Source organism: Triturus cristatus, chromosome 8 (genome assembly GCF_964204655.1).
Source record: "Triturus cristatus chromosome 8, aTriCri1.1, whole genome shotgun sequence".
NCBI lineage: Eukaryota > Metazoa > Chordata > Amphibia > Caudata > Salamandridae > Triturus > Triturus cristatus.
Genome location: NC_140591.1, coordinates 1,200,005,598 through 1,200,024,032, shown reverse-complemented (window position 1 = coordinate 1,200,024,032; position 18,435 = coordinate 1,200,005,598). Strand labels below are relative to the sequence as shown.

The 18,435-nt window shown below is 40.7% G+C and overlaps 1 protein-coding gene across 2 annotated transcripts in view; it reads left to right on the top strand.

The window, feature by feature from the left end:
- Window positions 1-18,435, top strand: part of VWA3B (von Willebrand factor A domain containing 3B) — a 983,684-nt gene that overhangs the window by 63,683 nt on the left and 901,566 nt on the right. For both annotated transcript variants that reach the window (XM_085622889.1, XM_085622888.1), the window contains exons 4-5: window positions 4,026-4,114; window positions 9,318-9,568. In XM_085622889.1, coding sequence (XP_085479015.1) covers window positions 4,026-4,114; window positions 9,318-9,568 — 340 coding nt within the window. The remainder of the gene's footprint in view (window positions 1-4,025; window positions 4,115-9,317; window positions 9,569-18,435) is intronic.

Below are 18,435 nucleotides of genomic sequence, written 5' to 3'. Positions count from 1 at the left end.
TCAGGAAAACAGAATCAAAAGGGTGGGGAATTTCCTTTCTCACCCTTGTCTGTTTTGATTTCATTTTCAGTTTTGAATAAGTAATCTCATTAGGAATTTCTTCTTTAAAAACGCTGAGCCCTCATCCACACCTGCCAATGACTGTAAATTGAAAATTTATTGGTATAGGATATATGTTGGAGTCTGACTAGTGATATTAAAATGGCTAAGCAAAAAAGGAGAGGTAAGTGTTATACTACATGGAACAAAATCCATGCCAGATGCCCACTATTATTTAGATCCCTCAGCCTATTCTTGATTCTTAATTAAGAGCAAGGATGAGAAAGCAAAAAAGAGGGTTCATCACGGAGACCATCTTCCCCATATCTTTAAATATAGTTAATGGTCGATGGCATTGGATTAGTAATCAATCCAGTGGCTCCTGGACTGACAGTTTGTCTTGACCAGCAGTGACAATGGTATGCACCATTAATTCACATTAGCCATTTAGGTCTAGTGATTTGGACAGAATCTGTCATCTTACTATTGGTTGTTTCTAAATTATGTTGAAACTGCTGCACAATCACATTTTACAGGACTTTAGATACTATGTACAAGTGGCACATTTGACACAATGTTTTTGGTTTCATTGGATCCAGTGTTATTTTCTCTAATTAAGATGTACATCATTCTTCAGAATCATTAAGAGGTATCTGAGCAATGGAAAGCTTTAAAACATCTGAAATAGCTGGACTAAAAAGCCTGGCAAAACCTCGTTTAGTTGAAATGTAATTACTTCAATATAAGGTTTGCCAACTCTAAAATGTGAAAATAAAAGACCTCTAAGGCAATGACATGGACATCCCGATTGAATTTTCCATCATTACAATATTTTGTATCATTATCTTTACCCTACTTAAAAGTAGATGTGTATCTGACTTTGGATGTTATCAGAATTTTGTAAGTGACTAGTATTATAATTAATACTGTTAAGCCACTGATGACTGAAAAACGCTAATCCTGCAGTATTCTTGCTTGAAAGATTTTCTTTTTATTGATGCAATTTTCATTTAGATTGCCTTCTAGTAGAATTTCAGTCACCAAGTTCAGAACAGAAACACAAGTTATTGAATTCATTTATGATCATATACTCAAGTTACATTTAAAAGATTCTTCAACATTAGTAAAAGGTTAACATGGGGTTAAAAACAGAACTACCCAAGACACTGGAAAAGAGAGGTTGAACTAAAATAGTGAAAAAAATGTATGTTTGTCAACAACCTTACCTACCTCCACTCATCCACACCCATGTCATTTAATTATTCTCTACACTTCCACTATTCTACCACATAACCACCTAACTGACTGTTTTTCAGTCATAAGTTGGGCATAGCTTGTCACCACCGAACACATTCCAAACACCATTTACTTTTCCTAGGTAAACGTACTACATCAGTTTCACTGTAAGACACCATTTTATGCCCTCGCAGCTCTGGCTTTACTTGCTAGCCCTTTCCCCTTAGTTAATCCTATCACTTCCTTACTGCTGGCAGAGTCCTTCCTTTATTACCATCTGAACATATTATCAAAATTAATAAAGTCTTAGCAGTAAATGTTTTTTTGTTTAGTTTTTGCTTACTCATTTCATGAGTCTATCAAAGGAACATGAAATTTAAAACTCTTTCTGTTGTCCTATGACCTCTTAGGTATCACTATTATTCCTATATGAGAATTTGTTTATAGAACATACTCTATTTGGCATGCAAAGTCTGCTTAATGTTTTTGCAAATCACTTTTAGAGGCCGCCTTGCAATGGTGCATTTTGAAATCATTTTGGGCCAGTAAAATCATGAAGACATAATTAAAATATTGAAAAATAACTCATATATTACTCTCATGTCATTATGAAACTATTCCACATTAATAGTCAAGAGATAAGTACTAAAACATTGTAGGCATAGCTGATCATTGTGGGATTCAATAGGTGAAAGTCAATTTAGTAGAAATTATTGATTACATTTTACATTCCTGATTACAATCTTGGCGGATGGGATACTCTGTCACAAATGTAACGGATATCCCATCCGCTGTATTACAAGTTCCATAGGATATAATGGAAATGTAATTTGGCGAACGGGATATCTGCCACGTTTGTGATGGAGTAACCCTGTCCGCTAATATCGTAATCAGGCCCGGAATCACATACCAAAATATGCTTAGGCCTCCTTAAGAGGATGTGGTGGTCATTGATGTAAACTGCAGCAGACTGATTTAGCAGCAACAATGCAATACCTTTTACCTTTCCTCTTTTGTTGTGTTCAATGGACCTCCTAAATTTATCATTCTTAGGTTTCTTTTTCCATAACTCTAACAAGATTAGGTAAAGTAGAAAGCAACATATGATTAGCTTGTGTCATGTGATCAGAATGTATTCTTTAAGCCATTAGATGCTGGATTCTTTTTTCATTTGGTTAGGGATTTAGCAAAAGATAATAGTTCATTTGATGATGTTACAGTAGGTTAAGTTACTCTCATTAGTATGACATACTACTTCTCCCCTTTTTCCCCAAGACTGTCGTCTGCACTGTTCTTAGCGACAGGCATAACCAGTTTCCACTTTCTACAGCATGTATGTGTCCAACCTCAAACACATCCTACAGTGCTGACATAGATGTTGTCCTCTACTCATTAGTATGTTTCCTATGACAACCGGACTCCTTTCCATATCATATGTCACATTTCTCTTCTGCATCCCCTACTTGGCATAGTCCCATGCCCTGCAGGATTGCAGGCCTTGCATTCCGCAAGCTTGCCTTGCTGGAATGTGATTCTTTCACAATGCACACTAGATAATATCTTATGGCTTCTTCATTGTACCCGCCAATCCTGCATCTGCTCTCCAGTTGCCTAGAAGCATCACCCCATGCCTCAAAGATTAACCAGTCCCAAGTGATTGAAGTGAGACTGACATGATTTTATTCATATACAAAAGGCATGTGGTAACTGGAGCTCACAATTTAGGTATTTGAACTGCCTCCACTTTAGTCTACATTATGAGTTACTTTCACTGCATATTCCGGAATTTCACATTTTGCAGCAAACAGCCCCCCGCTGCAATTTTCCCAAGTTCCCAAATTTCAGTAGGTTAAGCCTCTTGAGATTAACTGGGAGAAAAATGTCTGGTTCATACGCAGTCATGCATATTTTGGTGCAGCAATTCCAGAAATCAACATGGTGTGCCCCATTTTCACAGCAAAACTCAGAATAAGTGATAATTATTGCACATGATAAATTCCATACATCTCTATACCTACTTTTTGCATTCAACCCGGAGGCATTCGGAATGAAGGCTAGAAATGCATTACTTTCAGGAAATCTAGATTCAGTAAGCAATGGACAATGGGATGTTGATCCTGAACATAACTTATTTAGTAAATGGCAATATTTTAAATTCCTTGTGGTAGAGGGAATTCAGATTGATCTCACGTATGTAGTAAAATGTAGTTGCTCCTTCAGCATTTATGGGAGGAGTATCTTCAGGCATGACTAGAGGCATGGGTATGAACACACTAACATTGCAAATATTACCTCCCAGCTAAAGTACATTTCCATAGAAATACTTGTGATGCTGGGGCTTGATTGAAATGGCACCTGTCCCAGTCCTGCTTCTCTGCATAGGCAGGGAACAGAGAGTCTTGGTCTGGCCATGCACCATGCTTTGCTTAGAGTGAAAGCACAGAGAGAGCATCATTAGGATGCCTGTGCCTTAATCTTGAGCAAAGTACAGAGATCAGGAGAAGCAAGGGAAGTTTACTTTGGCAAAGCACAATCTGCAGAAATGATGTTTAGATTTTAACACTGTTGCCATGCACTGTCACTGTTGTGATCCTAGCTGTTTGAGAATTAATATTCATAAAACATTATGGACACTCATGTCGGCATTGCATCATGTAATTTGTAAATAATAGGCTAATGCACTCTTTAGTAAATGTTTGAGACGTAACTCTACTTATCTAGATTTACTCTTTTTCATTCTTACCTTGTAGATTATGCCTGCACTTTGGAAATTCCTCTCTCCTCTCGATATGAGAATGGTCTTTTTCGTCAACGTAGTAAAGATGGCAGAGTGTACAATGTAAGTATGGTATTCCAGTTCTAAAGTTTCAGACATCGTTACCTCATTGATCTGGCAAGCCTGAGATCTGCTTCTGTTTTCTTGATATGCCATAAATGTTAGAGGGGATATATTAATATTATTGTAAAGAATTTTGGCTCAAGAGATCTTTCTGTGTCATGTAGAAGAATTTATCAAGGTTCTGTTTTCCAGTGTCATCGTAAGGATTTTGGTGGCCCATGGGTAAGTAATATTTCGTTGGCCCTGTTTGGAACAACTTGTTTTGAATTTCATTACCCATTTACTGCCAATTCTAGCCCTGTGTACTGCATAATATTGAAACACACATTAAATGTTGAGATACAGAAATTCACATAAGTGAGCAAGAGAGAAAGTTCACTTTGCAAGGGGGACTCTGCAAGGTGGGGGTCATAGGCAATTGCCCACTTTGCTCATGCCTGAAAACATCTCTCCTGGGATCATAGGACTGGAATACAATCAGTGTCTTAGAAAAGAAGTGCTCAACTCTACTTATCCCTGTTTATATTGCTTCTGTATAACCACTCACAACTGGCTTTAGAGATAATATTTTATTTTATCAATGGATATTCTAAAATAATGTTACAACAGTTTTGCATTATAACATCCCAACATAATCAAAGCCAGCATCATAGTAAGGGTCTACCTGCCTCCTAGAATGTTAGTTTTCCCTTCCTGCCTCTGCCCAACTCAGTATTTTAATTAAACTGTAGTTATGAGCTTTGGAGTCTGAATTGATTATTAAAATATTCCCCAAGGCAGAAGAAAAGAAAATATATAATCTGAATTATGTTCTCACACTTTGAAGACGAAAGCTCACCAGCCATGACATCAACTACCCACATAGAGTTTTCTAGGTAGTGTCAATGAATGAGCTCTCTTCCATTTGACTCTTGAAGGCAGGAATGTCTTTAGGTATAATTTTATTTTCATCACTGTTGCTGTTGCTGGTAAAAACAGCAAAACCAATGGGGTTCAGCTAGAGTTACAAGGAAATGTATGGGGCAAAGATTCAATCCACAGTTACTCCAACTATGTAAGTTCTTTATTTGACCTGTTGTGACAGACTTGCAACCTCTACAAGATTAGATTATGAGAAACTGTGTGCTGAAGGTGACAGATTCAGGTCCAGAATGTTGAGATTGATGGATGTCTAAGAAGGTCAGTGAAGACTTCTAGGAAAGAATTCTCAGAACTTGTGGTCTGAGGACCATTTAGCAAGGGCTGTAATTATGTGATGAGCAACGTATAACTAACTAGAAGAGTGTTACAGCCACCTATGATAGAACAATTAATTTAGTAGCAATGACACTTTGAAAAATAACATGCATGCTGCACAGTGATTCAGTTATTTCCTTTACTGCATTTAACAGCATCCCTCAAAGTTCAAAGTACTTCACCAATACTTGCAATTGTTTATAAGCATGGAGTAATTTAATACACTTCTGTAGGGATACAAATCAAGAACACTTACCTAGATCATATATTACTTATTAAATATTTACTTATCAATACTCCTCATACCTGAAGTAGAAATGCTACACACCATGATTGTTACAATATTCATCCATATTAATATAAATTATTTTTAAAAAAAGCATTCTTCTGAAAAGCCATTTTCCTAACAGATTTAAACAGTGGCTTCTTAGAGAACTAAACTTTGCTAGGTTTCTCCTCTTCTCCATCACCCACAGTAAAATCCCTGTGTTTTGCAAGAATGCTACATCCTCACTCACCCCAGATCTTAATAGTCTAGCTCCTTTTATGAGAGGTGTGTTTTATAGCAAACTATCTGCATGGGAAGAACCAGATATTTTAATCGTTTCCACAATTCATGGTGGTTGTCAATTATTCTGCTTCTGTCTGGTAGTAAAATCCATATTTTAGCAAAGCTTTTTGAAAAGATGACTGGTCAAAAGCAAAGGCCAATCTAGAGTGAATTCATCTAATTTGATTGAAGGTAAAGAGTTTATGCTATAGAAAAAGTGGTACAGTGCTGCAGATGTCTTGATGTGCGATGCACATTGCTTTGGTGTTAATACCTGTAGCCACCAGTGACCAGTGTAATGATTGAGAGACTGAAGAAGTCCAAGTATACATTTGTAGGCTTAGGAGTTGTGCCACAGATGAATTCTGGAGTCTCTGAAATTTGTGGGTTATGTGAATATGTATATGTACTTGGAATGGTTTAGTCTGTATAAATGCCATTGTCTAGCCTGGAGAGTTGGAGATCAATAGTAGCTGCTACCAATTGAGGAAAACCTAGGTAAGGAAATGTTCAACCTAATATGGTCACACATTAGTAAGAAAGACCAATTGTTAACTTAATAAACGTGCCAGTAGGAAGACATTAGAACCCTTAAGCATCACTAGATTCCTTACTTGATTTCATCGGTTTGGAGGTATGCCAAGCTCTGTTGGTCCAAAGGTGGAGGTATAGCAGTTGGTCCATTTTCTAATAGCGAGTATCTCTGTTTCTGAAACATTTAACTTTTGTTTTTCCACAAACTTTATTGGGTTTTGTAAGGTGTATACAGTTCACTCATTTATGACAGGTGTACAAGCAAATAGTATCCGGACACTTACGCATTACACAGTTAAGTATTTGTGGCATGGTAGCTTGTACCTAAGTTACATTAGTGTCTCAAAAAAACATAATAACCCTATAAACACTGTCCCCTTCTCCTCCCTTGCTGGCAGTGAAGAAATCATGAGGACAATAAGTTCATGGACAGTTCTCCCACTACAAGTGCCTGTGTATGCAGTAAATGCAATATACTGTCATATGATGGAATGTCCAGGGTGTGATTAGTTATGCTAGGGTGTGTACTCGATATTTGGCCTAACCATGTGTGGTCGAATATTAGCTATGATTGCTCTGTCAAGCATACAAGATTTTCCCAAGCAGGGTTTCACATTTAACTTGAGGTAGTTAGTGAGCATGCAGTCGCTAACATTTTTTAATCCTTGACATATGGCAGTGGAACCAAGATATATTGTCGAGCTTCAATATGTTTTGGGTAGCATCAGCGTAATTGTACCATTTGAGTTTGAAGGAGGACATTAGATTGGGTAGCTGCCTAAAGTACTAATTGAAGAGGAGAGGCGAGATGCTGTGGACTGGAAATGTGCAGAAGAGAGATGCGGTGGGATATGTTGAAGGGACTGCTATCAAGAGAGCTATGAAGAAACCTATGGGTTTGAATCTTTGAACCATGTTACGTGATGAACATTATCCAGTGGTTAATTTGTAAAAAACATAAGTGCCAGGGCTCTTGTCAGGTGGCAGCTTGCACCAACCCATTTCTCCTGTAACACTGCTTAAAACAGATCAAACTACTAACCAGGGAAGTGGGACGGGACGTGGCCTAATGGCCTAAATCTGCCGACCTCGGAGCTGGGTAACCAGTTTGGAGTCTCAGCATCAGCTCAACATCATGTGATTTAGGGCAGGTCACACAATCTCCCCGTGCCTACCTAAAATGAGTGTGTCATTCACTGGTGCTCTTTAAACTATAGTGCCGGTGCTAGTGATTAAGTGCCGGTGCTGAGCACAGGAAACCACCGGCTCAAATTAAGAAATGACTTTATCAAAGTCAGAGGAGAGTTCTAGTAGTAGTAGTGCTACAAATCCATTTAAATTGACTCTAGTATTAATATTATCCCATGTGACAATCAGTGTTTCTTCCCTGCTTTGACTAGGGCAGGGTCCAGGTTCTTTTGACTAAAAGATTTGCAATTTCCATTGGTGAAAGTTGATAATTGACTGAAGGCAGACCTTTCAATGAATTTGCCTAAAAGAGGCTTGTATACATTGCACAGCACTCATACGGATCTGTTCGGTTTGGTGTAGGACATCTTGAGTTGGTTTGGGAAACGTCCTGATTCTCTAGAGTGGTTAATGACAGTTCTGACTTTAACGGCTGCAGAGATATTGATGAGGATGTGCTCCAAAATGTGTACAGGTTAAGCATCCTCTGGTACCCATCTTTTATAAAGCTGGAGAAATAATCTGAAAATGGGGGTATGAAGGAGGGTAACTTCATTCATTGTCTGGGTTGGGAGGTTAGAGAAGGCATTGAGTTGACTTGGTAGCCTTGGGATTTTTGGTCAAGATATTTTTGTCAGGTCTTTTGGATTCAAGATGAATTGCTTTGCTAGAGAATTGCATAGTTGTTGTCGGTGCATGACCTCAGAAGTAGAGCTTTCTATGTTATGAAATTCCATAATTATCTTGCAAAGCTCTTGATGGGCAGATCACTTCTTGGAGTAATGAAGTTTGTTTTTTAGTTGCTGTATAAATTCTGGAATCATAGTGGAGTATCAGTTTGTAATTGGGGTTATATATTTTCTTCCAGTGCCTTTCCAGTACTCTTTTATTTGTTCATAGAGATTTTTGTTTAGGAGTTGTGAGAAATGTTGGTTTTAGAAAATGTGCTACTTATTGTATGTTTTCTATGTAGTCAGATGAGCACTCCGGTCTGCTATATAAATTTCACCTGTCAAAGGAAGGGCATTACACCGCTCACCTTGTTTACAGTATACAACCTAATATAATTTTTTCTATCCGTCACTGCCAAGTACAACCTGGCAGAGAGGGACAGGAAATAAATAATGACCCCTGCGCCCTGAAAGAGAATCCGCAGGGAGCGGGGGTCATTCGTTTTTAGTTTTTTAGAAACAAACTTCCGTTTTGGGAATTTGTTTTCAAAAGAACAGAAAGGTTAGAAGTTTGGTGAATGGCCGTCAGAATGAACTGTGGCCATTCACCAAACGTTTTGTACCATAAAGGGAAACACTGTGACAGTGGTTCCTTTCAAGGTACAGAGAAAAGCACTGGGCTAGCGGTCATATCTAACTTTGACAGAGCGAGGACTGTCGGGATAGTGGAGGTAATGGTGTCCGCCATCCTGACGGACTCTACTCCATCCGTCAAAGATTAGCTCAGGCCCTGTATCTTCCCTGACTTGTAAAACAGATCATGATCTATTCAACTCCAAATTATCTTTTCAGTCACTAGTGTCTTCACATCTAGTGTGACATAACATCAGTATTATAATTTCTTCTGTTTGTAATGTTGACGGCTTTTGTTATTGCCTTTAAAGTTCTGCAGACCTCTTACTCTGTAATGTATTCATTAACCCACTCTTATTTCTTCTTTCTTCCTTTATGTTACTGTTCCAAGGTAACAGCCAGAAGCGAGACCCTGCTGCAGAAGGTGGAGTCATTGACTCAAGCGGTTGAGCTGTACCGACAGAGAATGGACTGGCTTACAAGTGGGAGCCGCCAGCTCTTCGGTGTGATCCAGGAGCACTCCATCACAATTGTCGTTGATTTTGGAAACTTGTCAAAAAGGGAATTTGATATGTGCCGTGATGCAGTGTGCCTCGTTCTAAGGGAGCAAGTGTCCCGCATTTCCCGTTTTAACCTGATTCGGTAAGCATGCTGCACTTACTGGCACTTGCTCTCAGCATGTTGTCTTAGAAGTTCGTCATCACTTCTGTTGACTGCACTTACCATGTGAGAATATTTATTTGATTAATTGTAAATGCCAGAAAAATGTCTACAGTACTAACAGGCATATATATATTTTTATTTTGATGATGTAGTATTTTGCCCAATGCATGCTACTTACTTGTGAAATGACCTCAAGCCACATAGAACTAACCATACTGAAACTTAAGCACACACCAATGAAGTAAAATTCAAAGAACATGGCATTTCAACTGAGTGGTACCTGCAAATCCAGAAGTGGCTGAAATGCAACCTCATGACATAGGGCCAGGTGACAGCTGGGATGCCATAAAGTAAGTTGGAGGAATCGAGTAGCACATAAAGAAAAGCAATGCATTGGAACGAAAACACTTCTGTGGTTACCCTGTTTTAATTGCAGATCTCAAAACTACAGTTGATTTGATTTCTCTTAACCCTTTCACCGCGGCAGGAATTCCGCCGCGGTGCTGGGGGGTGCGGGGGGCAGCGCGGTGGCCCTGTGCTCATGACGGAGCCGCTCCGTCATGAGCCACGGTTGGGCTGTGCTCATGACGGAACGGTTCCGTCATGACTCCGCCCATTTGCGTTGTCCCCCCGCACAGGCGGGGAAACAGCGCCGCGCAGGCGGAGCGGCCGCCAACGGGCGTGTCATGACGGAACCGTTCCGTCATGAGCACACGGCAACCGTGGCTCATGACGGAACGGTTCCGTCATGAACAGGGAAGGGGTTAAATACACATGTGCATTCTGAACTGAGTGGAAGCAATACCTCCTGGAGGTTCAACTTGAATTTGTCTATATCTGGTTAAACACTTTTCTTTGCCTTGATCATCTTCCCATTTGTTCCATATTATTTTTCTTGCATCTTATTCACTTTTGAAGAAAAAGAGCAATCACGCTTTTCTCAATACTAATATTGAAAAATATCTTCTGCTAATATTGTAAGGGTTCAAGAATGTCTTTGTACTTAGAATACTTCTGACTGCTTAAAAGACAGCTATTCAAAATTAAATGGGTCTTGAGCACTACATGATGGATAGCTTAAAGGCGTACATTACATCAGCATTTAGGAGCAAAACGTTCTACTGGAAAAGCCATTTGCCTTTAAGTCTAACTCTTATGCCTTAAAGGCCAAATTCATGACTGTAGTTATTCACAGAAGGTGACCTTCCACTTCTAAGTTATTTTATTCTTTTACAGTCTTACCCCATGACATGTAATATTGTCCATGAGTTAATTCCACTCAAGTAGGGTAATGAGGGTGTTTCAGAGTAGGATTTTCCTGTAAAGTTTAGGAACACCCACTAACTGTTAGATTTCTCTCCAGCCCAATCTAGCTCTCAAATTGATCAAAGATCTACTCCATTAGTACCCTAGTGTTCATGTAGAAAACATTTCCCCATAGCAAAAAACGAAAAAGAAATTGTCTGTCACATTGCACAGGCAGTGCTTAGTTTGAGCTGGTGGTTGCAGGTGGTCCACCCAGCACTCATTTTTGAAGACTGGAACTTAGTTTTCCTCTTCAGACTTTGGCCCACAGCCAGAGAGGGAAAACTCGACAGTGGGTAAAAAACAGAGAAGGTAACAAATCAAAAAGCTATGACAAAGGGAGAAACATGAAAAAGTAAGAGTGAAATAAAGGAGCAGGGAATGTCTAGTGGTGCATTAAAGGGGCATAAAGCGGAATCATGATTCATGACTATGCAGCTTTGCTAGTTGACATGCTGACATTCAGTAGTGTTGGCCATGGTCTTCTCTGCCAGAACTTTGGAACCCTGCATTTATTCTTTTACAAATCAAGCACTGCACAAAGGTGCCAGCATCTCACCAAAGAGAAGAAAATGAACCCACTAAATCTTTGACCGGAATGTTGTGACTGGCATTGGTTTCTAGGCATAAAACCTGAAAACCTTTTGTAAATCCCAGAAAGTTGTAAAATGGCACCTATGTGAGGTGGCATTGCTCTAGGTGCAGATTTGGATAAATAAACGACTACGGGGTATGCCAGTGTTTTGGATGGACTTCACATAAATTGCATTATAAAAGCATGTTTTGGTGATGAAACTCCCCCTCCTTCTGCAGACTGGACAGCGGAGTAGGAGAGACCAACCTTGTCTTGAGGGAGGTTGGTAGTTGTCCTCTATTCTAGAGAAAGTTCCTATGTGAAGCAGGTGGAAAGGCTGGCTTGGAAGCAAAAACAAGGGTGGATTTCCGAAGACTTCTGCATCATAACAGCAATAAGGCAGAAAAACAAAAGGTCAGAATCAGAGCACACATATTTTGAAGATGTTACGAATGACATTGACCTCATAAGTAGATTGCATACAGAACCGGAATTTTATGTACAATTGTAAATGCTGGTTCGCTGTACAGAGCAGCTCATAAAACAGCTCCCTGAAGATCAGTTTATGGGGATCTGAAGTTTGATACTGCACGAATAGCAAATAAAAAAGTCCGCCAAATGGACTAAGTTCTTAAACACATTGAATGGCAAGCTTTACTGCACACACTGTCCATGTACATGGTGTTCAAACAAATATTAACGGACTGCAATTTGCAAAATTGTCGAGTATTCCGTAAGAGCAACAGCCAACAGCGTTTCAAACTGTTCAGGATAGTGAGTGAATAAAGTTTTTCATTCAAACTAAATGTGACAACTGCATGCTGTAAGTCTGACCAAACACCACGGGGCATATTTACAAGAGCTTATTGCCACCAGAACATCACTTTTTTGTGTCGTTCTGGTGGCAATAGCCCTTCGCCTTATTTAGAAGGCAGCGATAAGCCACTTAACGTGGCTTAACGCCACCTTCTGATTAAGGTCCCTTTTCACGCATCAGTTAGCGTGAAAGGGGCGGGCAATGGGTGTTCAGGTGGGCGTCCCACCGCAACATCCATTGCTTTTTGACTCTACCTCCCATTTACAATCTACATTCTGCAGCACACATAGAAACAGCAAATCGCCATTAGTGGTTGTTCATGTGCAGAAAGATGTCCCTTCCTGCACAAAAACAATCATTAAAAATTGATGAATTGCAACTTCTAATGCAGCACACATAGAAGTTACAAATCGCCATTACTTATTGTTTATGTGCAGGAAGGGACAACTTCCTACACATCAACAATCATTCCCCGCAATGCAGACACCCTTGCACTATGGTAAAAGAGTGCCTGAGTTGGCGCTAGGCAGCTAAATTTAGTGCCAGCACTAAGTGAAACGCAGGCGTTAGGAATTTTGGCTTAACGTCGCGCTCCGCCATTCTCTTGGAAATATGCCCCTATTTTTGTTATTTTCAATTACGGCTCGCGTTATATAGAATAAATAGAAGACAGAATAGCAAAACTGCTATAAATGAAGTACTGAAGTGTTGATAATGAGTAGATTCAATGACAGCATTCAAACATAGAAGCTGCATTATTGCAGTGTTTTCACCAGTTCTTGCACAGCCACTGAAATGAAAGCAGGCTGGAGTACTTAAAAACTCAAAATGGAAACACATTCTGCTGCATAAAAACATACTACAAAACATAGACTACAAAAATCTTAACCTCACAAAAATAAATCCACAAAAAAACTGCACCAAATCCCACTGTTAAATCCTAAAATATGCTGCGACTATATTAAGAAGTGTTAGTAATTTTATAAGTGGCGGGTACATTTTGGATGAATTTAGGCATTAAATACAGGCCGAGAGTTGTTGTAGGCAGACATTTATGTAATGTTTTTAGGCAGTCCCTGTTTTTGCAAAACATGTTTTTGCAACCTGTTGCTGCGAGAGAACGGCAAAAGACTCACTGGTGGCATTTTGGTGTAGCACAGCCTTGCCAGATGGATACTGACATCCCCAACCCCCTAAAACTCGCAGCTCTATTCAGTTTCAGTACGAACAGAAAAAATAGCTCATATGGAAGTGACTATCCTGCTCGATTACCGTTGACTCCCGGCTGCCCCTCCTGTGTCATAAAAAAGTCGGGGTACCTTTCCCCTTTATAAATAAGTCCTGGCTGCACTTTGTGAACTAACCCATAAGCACAATTGATTTGAAATGACTTCCTTAACAAAACCACAGTATCGTTTTTTATTTTAACATACATTCTTCAGCCTTAAAACTAGGGAACCAGCACAGCCTGAGAACTGCAAAAAATTTACTATCTACAGTGGTGTAAATCTCATAATAGAAAAACTATCCACCTTTTGCTGATTAAAACCTGACTCTTACTCAATGAAATCTTAACTCCTGCGTTTTTCATGAAAGCAATAAATAAAAAAACTTCCACAAATGAAGGACTATTGGATTGAAATTTAAAAAAAAAACACCAATTAAAGCCAAAGATGTTGCCAGAAAACGATCTCAGCTTGAAATAAATGTCGCTTACCTTAAAAGCACAAACAAGAAACGAAAAGGTGTGACTGCAGAAATGATGTCTGGCTTTATGATTTATCTGATTAAATTAAATATGACTAGCCTGTAAAGTACCTCCGCCCATTCATTCCAAAAATTACTGGCATTAATGGGTCAACAAAAATTGACCTTCAGAAAGGACACATTTAGATCCTTAAGTGCACCAGAGCTAAGAAAATCTAATACCCGGAGGCATTAGCAAGCCCTTCCTGGAATACAAAGATATAATGGAACCACCCAAATTTGCATTAGGAAGGGTGGGCGTGGCCACATGAGCAGGTGAATGTGCCAATATCTTGTGCTTCACCATCATCATTGTTCCTAACTCTTTCAGCCCGTAGGTATGTACTTGGGTCCCTGTCTCTTAAGAAAGCGCAGCTGTAAGCTGGTGATACAGATGTCAGTGTGATTCCTCCACTTCTCTGAGCTTGATGCGCCAACATGATGGTGCCCAACTTTTTTAAAGTCTGGAACCTGAAGCTCATCAGAGTGTGAGTGCATGGTCCAGGAGAATGAAGGAACTGGAGGTGGGGAAAGCGGGACCATGAAACCCGCTGCTGTACTGAAGGCACTGATTGCAGTTACTCTCATGTTGAGGAGTTGAAGCTGGCAATCAGTGTAAATCCATTGATTGGTGCTCTTGTTTATAATAGTTGTACTCTATTTTGTGCTGTTGCCCACTTTTCGATGGTTTCAAACTCTCTAGTTTTTACTAACTGAGTATCTTCAATACTTTGTTTTTCAAATTATCTTTATTGAGGTTTCATAGAATACAATTGGCATCAGCAATAATCAGCAGATTTGCATTTCAACATCAGTGGGTGATCCTTGCTAAGACCAATTAACAAACCTCAACAACCCTCCACCCTCCCCTGCTCTGGTACATGACCCCACAGACAGCCCAGGCAATCACATCAGAGTAATATTAATCAGTCTTTGATGTTAGACTACGTTCCCAAATAGGATCCATAATCCATCCCTCCTCCCCAATAACTGGGTGGCTGTCAGGTACATCACAGAGCTGGTTCCCCACGTGACACATCCTCGGGTGGTTCCTTTAACCCCTTCGCTGCGGCGCAAATTCCGCCGCAGCGCTGGGGGAGTTTGGGGGGTTTGCGGCGCCGCTATGCTCATGACGGAACCACGCCGTCATGAGTCACGGGCGAGCTGTGCTCATGACGGCGTGGTTCCGTCATGACTCCACCCACTTGCGCTAATCGCCCGCACAGGCGGGGAATTAGCGCCGCGTGGGCGGAGCGGCCGCCAACGGCCGCAGCATGACGGAACCACTCCGTCATGAGCACATGGCACCCGTGGCTCATGACGGAGTGGTTCCGTCAAGGGCATGCAAGGGGTTAAACTAGAGAATATGGCTGCTCAAGCTCCTAAATCATCCTCCAGTTTTTCATCTCTGTCGACATGCCTCATTCGAAACTCCTCAGCAGTCGCCCATTCGGAAACATCCCTGAGCCAGTCCATATACGTTTAGGGCTCTGCTCCCAGCCATTTTAAAGCTATGCAATGTTTTGCTAACAGTAAGCCAAGTAAGACAAACTTTCTACTTAGTTTATTATTGGAAGGGGAGGGAATCAGCTCCAGCACCACTTGTCACACCTCTGGCTGTATGGTCTGACCAGTGACTCTATTCAGGTTTTCCAACACCACCTGCCAATATGAAGAGAGGGACGGACAAGGCCACACCATGTGCATGAAGTATGCCGTCAGACCTCTACAAGGCACACAGCCATCTGACTGAGTAGTATGTATGGGCTGCAAAGTTTTTGGGGAGTGATAGGTTTGGTGCACGTAACTGTATTGTATGAATTTAAATCTGGCATTGGAGTTAACAGTCCATACTCCCTTATGTACCCGTACCCAGTCTTTTGCAGTCATGGGATCCTCCATCACCCCCTGCCCATTGGTCGGGATGCAAAGTGGCATCACCGGGAGGTTGTCACATGGTGCTCAACAGATATGAGATATCAGTCTGCGACCCAGTCATCTCCAACAATGTCACCAGTGTGTTGAAGGACAACAGCGCAACCGGAAAGGTCGGCCACAAGTCTCGTTCTGTCCTAGAGATATTGCTTTCGTAAATATTGTCCTGTTCCTAGTGCAAAGGATTCTGTAACGATTTCCCGTGTGACAGACCACCCATCAGGTTATAAGCTCTCCAATATGTTACAGCTCCCATCCTTCCACCTCTGCACCGACATGGACTTTTAGGAATGGTTGTATAGCCCACAGCGCATGTTCGGGGCACATGGTGCACAACAAATCCCTCTCTAAACCGCCCCCTCCCACAATTCGGACAAGTGTATAATACAGGGTGTATTCAGGGGAATCCGCGACCCACTTATCAACAAGACAGGCAGTGGTCTCCCAGCAAGAGAGCCCCTCAGGAGTGCTTTTTCACAGGGGTCCTCAGGGTCGAGCCAGTGGACCGTGTGCTGTAAATGCAGTGCCCCATAGTATAGCTCTATATTTGGGATCTCTAGACCCCCCCTGGCTCCAGGTCCTTTTTAGTGTGAAAGGCCCAACTTGTTTCCACTTGTTTGCCCACAGCAAGTTCCCTATAAAACAGTCAATAGATTTAAAGTAGAGACTAGGAATCACATATAGAGTGTCCTGAAGTGCATATAGGCACCTCAGGAGCATGATCTTCTTTACTATGGCTATTCTGCCCATTAGGGACAGAGGAAGATCCCTCCAGAAGCTGACTGATGCATGTAGTCCATCCACCACCCTCCTGATATTAAGATCCAAGAACATCTGTTCGGTGTGTGTCAGCCTGATCCCCAAGCAGCGGACATGTCTGACTCCCAGGGGAGCCCTACTTGCATTAGTGTCTTGATCGGCACCTCAGTCATACCCCAGTGGAAACAGTTTGGACTTTGTCGGGTTCAAGTGGAGGCCAGACATCTCTCTGGAACTCTTGCATCACGTTCAGAAGTATTGGTACAGAATATACTGGCTGTCTCAGATCTATCAGGGCATCATCAGCATAGAGGTAGACCACATGTGTAGTCTCCCCTACTGTGAATCACTTGAAAGTCAATTGTGCACTGCCTGAAATTACATTAAAGTTACTTTAATGTAATTTCAGGCAGTGCACAATTGACTTTCAAGTGATTCATTCAACCCTCCTGCTTTACAATTGTGGCACGCACATAATACAACATGTCATACGATGAAATCGCAAATTTGACGGAATCCAGGGCGGAAACATTTGCTTTCGCCAATGAAGAAGTATCCAGAATATACGCATTGATACAAGAGGAAACCACTGAACACACTACTAACCGCACCAAAGAACAGAACATCAGGCAACTACTATATTTATCTAGAAAGGAAATTAATCAACGACTGCACGCTAGCACGATGATAAGATACCATAAGGCGCAAAGAATCCCGAGGGGCCTGAGAATATCCCTAAAACCTTCACTATGTAAAAATGCACAAAAGTTCACAGATAGATGGTACGCTATATTAAACAAGTGCGCCTTGGATTTGATCCTACTAATTATAGAGGAACTTTCGAATATATTGGAAGAACTAAATCAAGAAATTTTGCTAGTGAAAACAGAGTTAGATAAATCTATGTCTGCTGAAGAACTCACGAAAGTATTAGAAGACATTAACAGCCAACTTCTCAAACACACACAAGAAGTCAATGAAAGAAAAGTTTGTAAATATCGTAGAGATACAATTGATTACAAGATGGGGGAAGTTTACACGTGGGCAGACATTTATGCAAAAAGGCGACAAAATAGACTGTATACCACGCAGACGACACTTCATCTTCGGAAAATGAAACTACAGCAATACAAAGACGCAAACAGAAACCCTCAACTTCGCAAGAAATGCAAGTTCCAACCACTCGTGAAACTCCTTTTTTATAAGTAAGCCGCGAAGAACAGGACGACCCAGGCGGGGAAAAAGAAAAAGACAGAACGAAGGGGAAGGATCAACCCCATACAAGGAATGTCACAGCAGCAAAAAGGGACAAGAACAAGAAGGGAACACAATAGAGAATTTGGTGATAAATATATCCGATCATCATTTCAACGATTTTGAACTTAAAACATTACAGAAGGGAACTTCTTTTGTACCCACAACACACTCGAATCAGTTGGAACTTCACATTAGCCTCTACAAACTCGTGAGGAAAATACGTCTTCGACATTTCTTTGAGAACATCATAACGGAACAGGTTACAAAAGCAGAAGACCCTTTGAGAGGTTTGAGATCCACCAGCACATATGTGGCCCCTATGAGCCAGAAGACCATAGATCTATTTGAACAACTGGTCAAGCAAGATTTTGCTAAGATTAACTTTTATAAAAAGATTCAACACCGAAATTTCAGCACCAAAGAATTCGCGGTTTTAAGATCAATATCCAACAA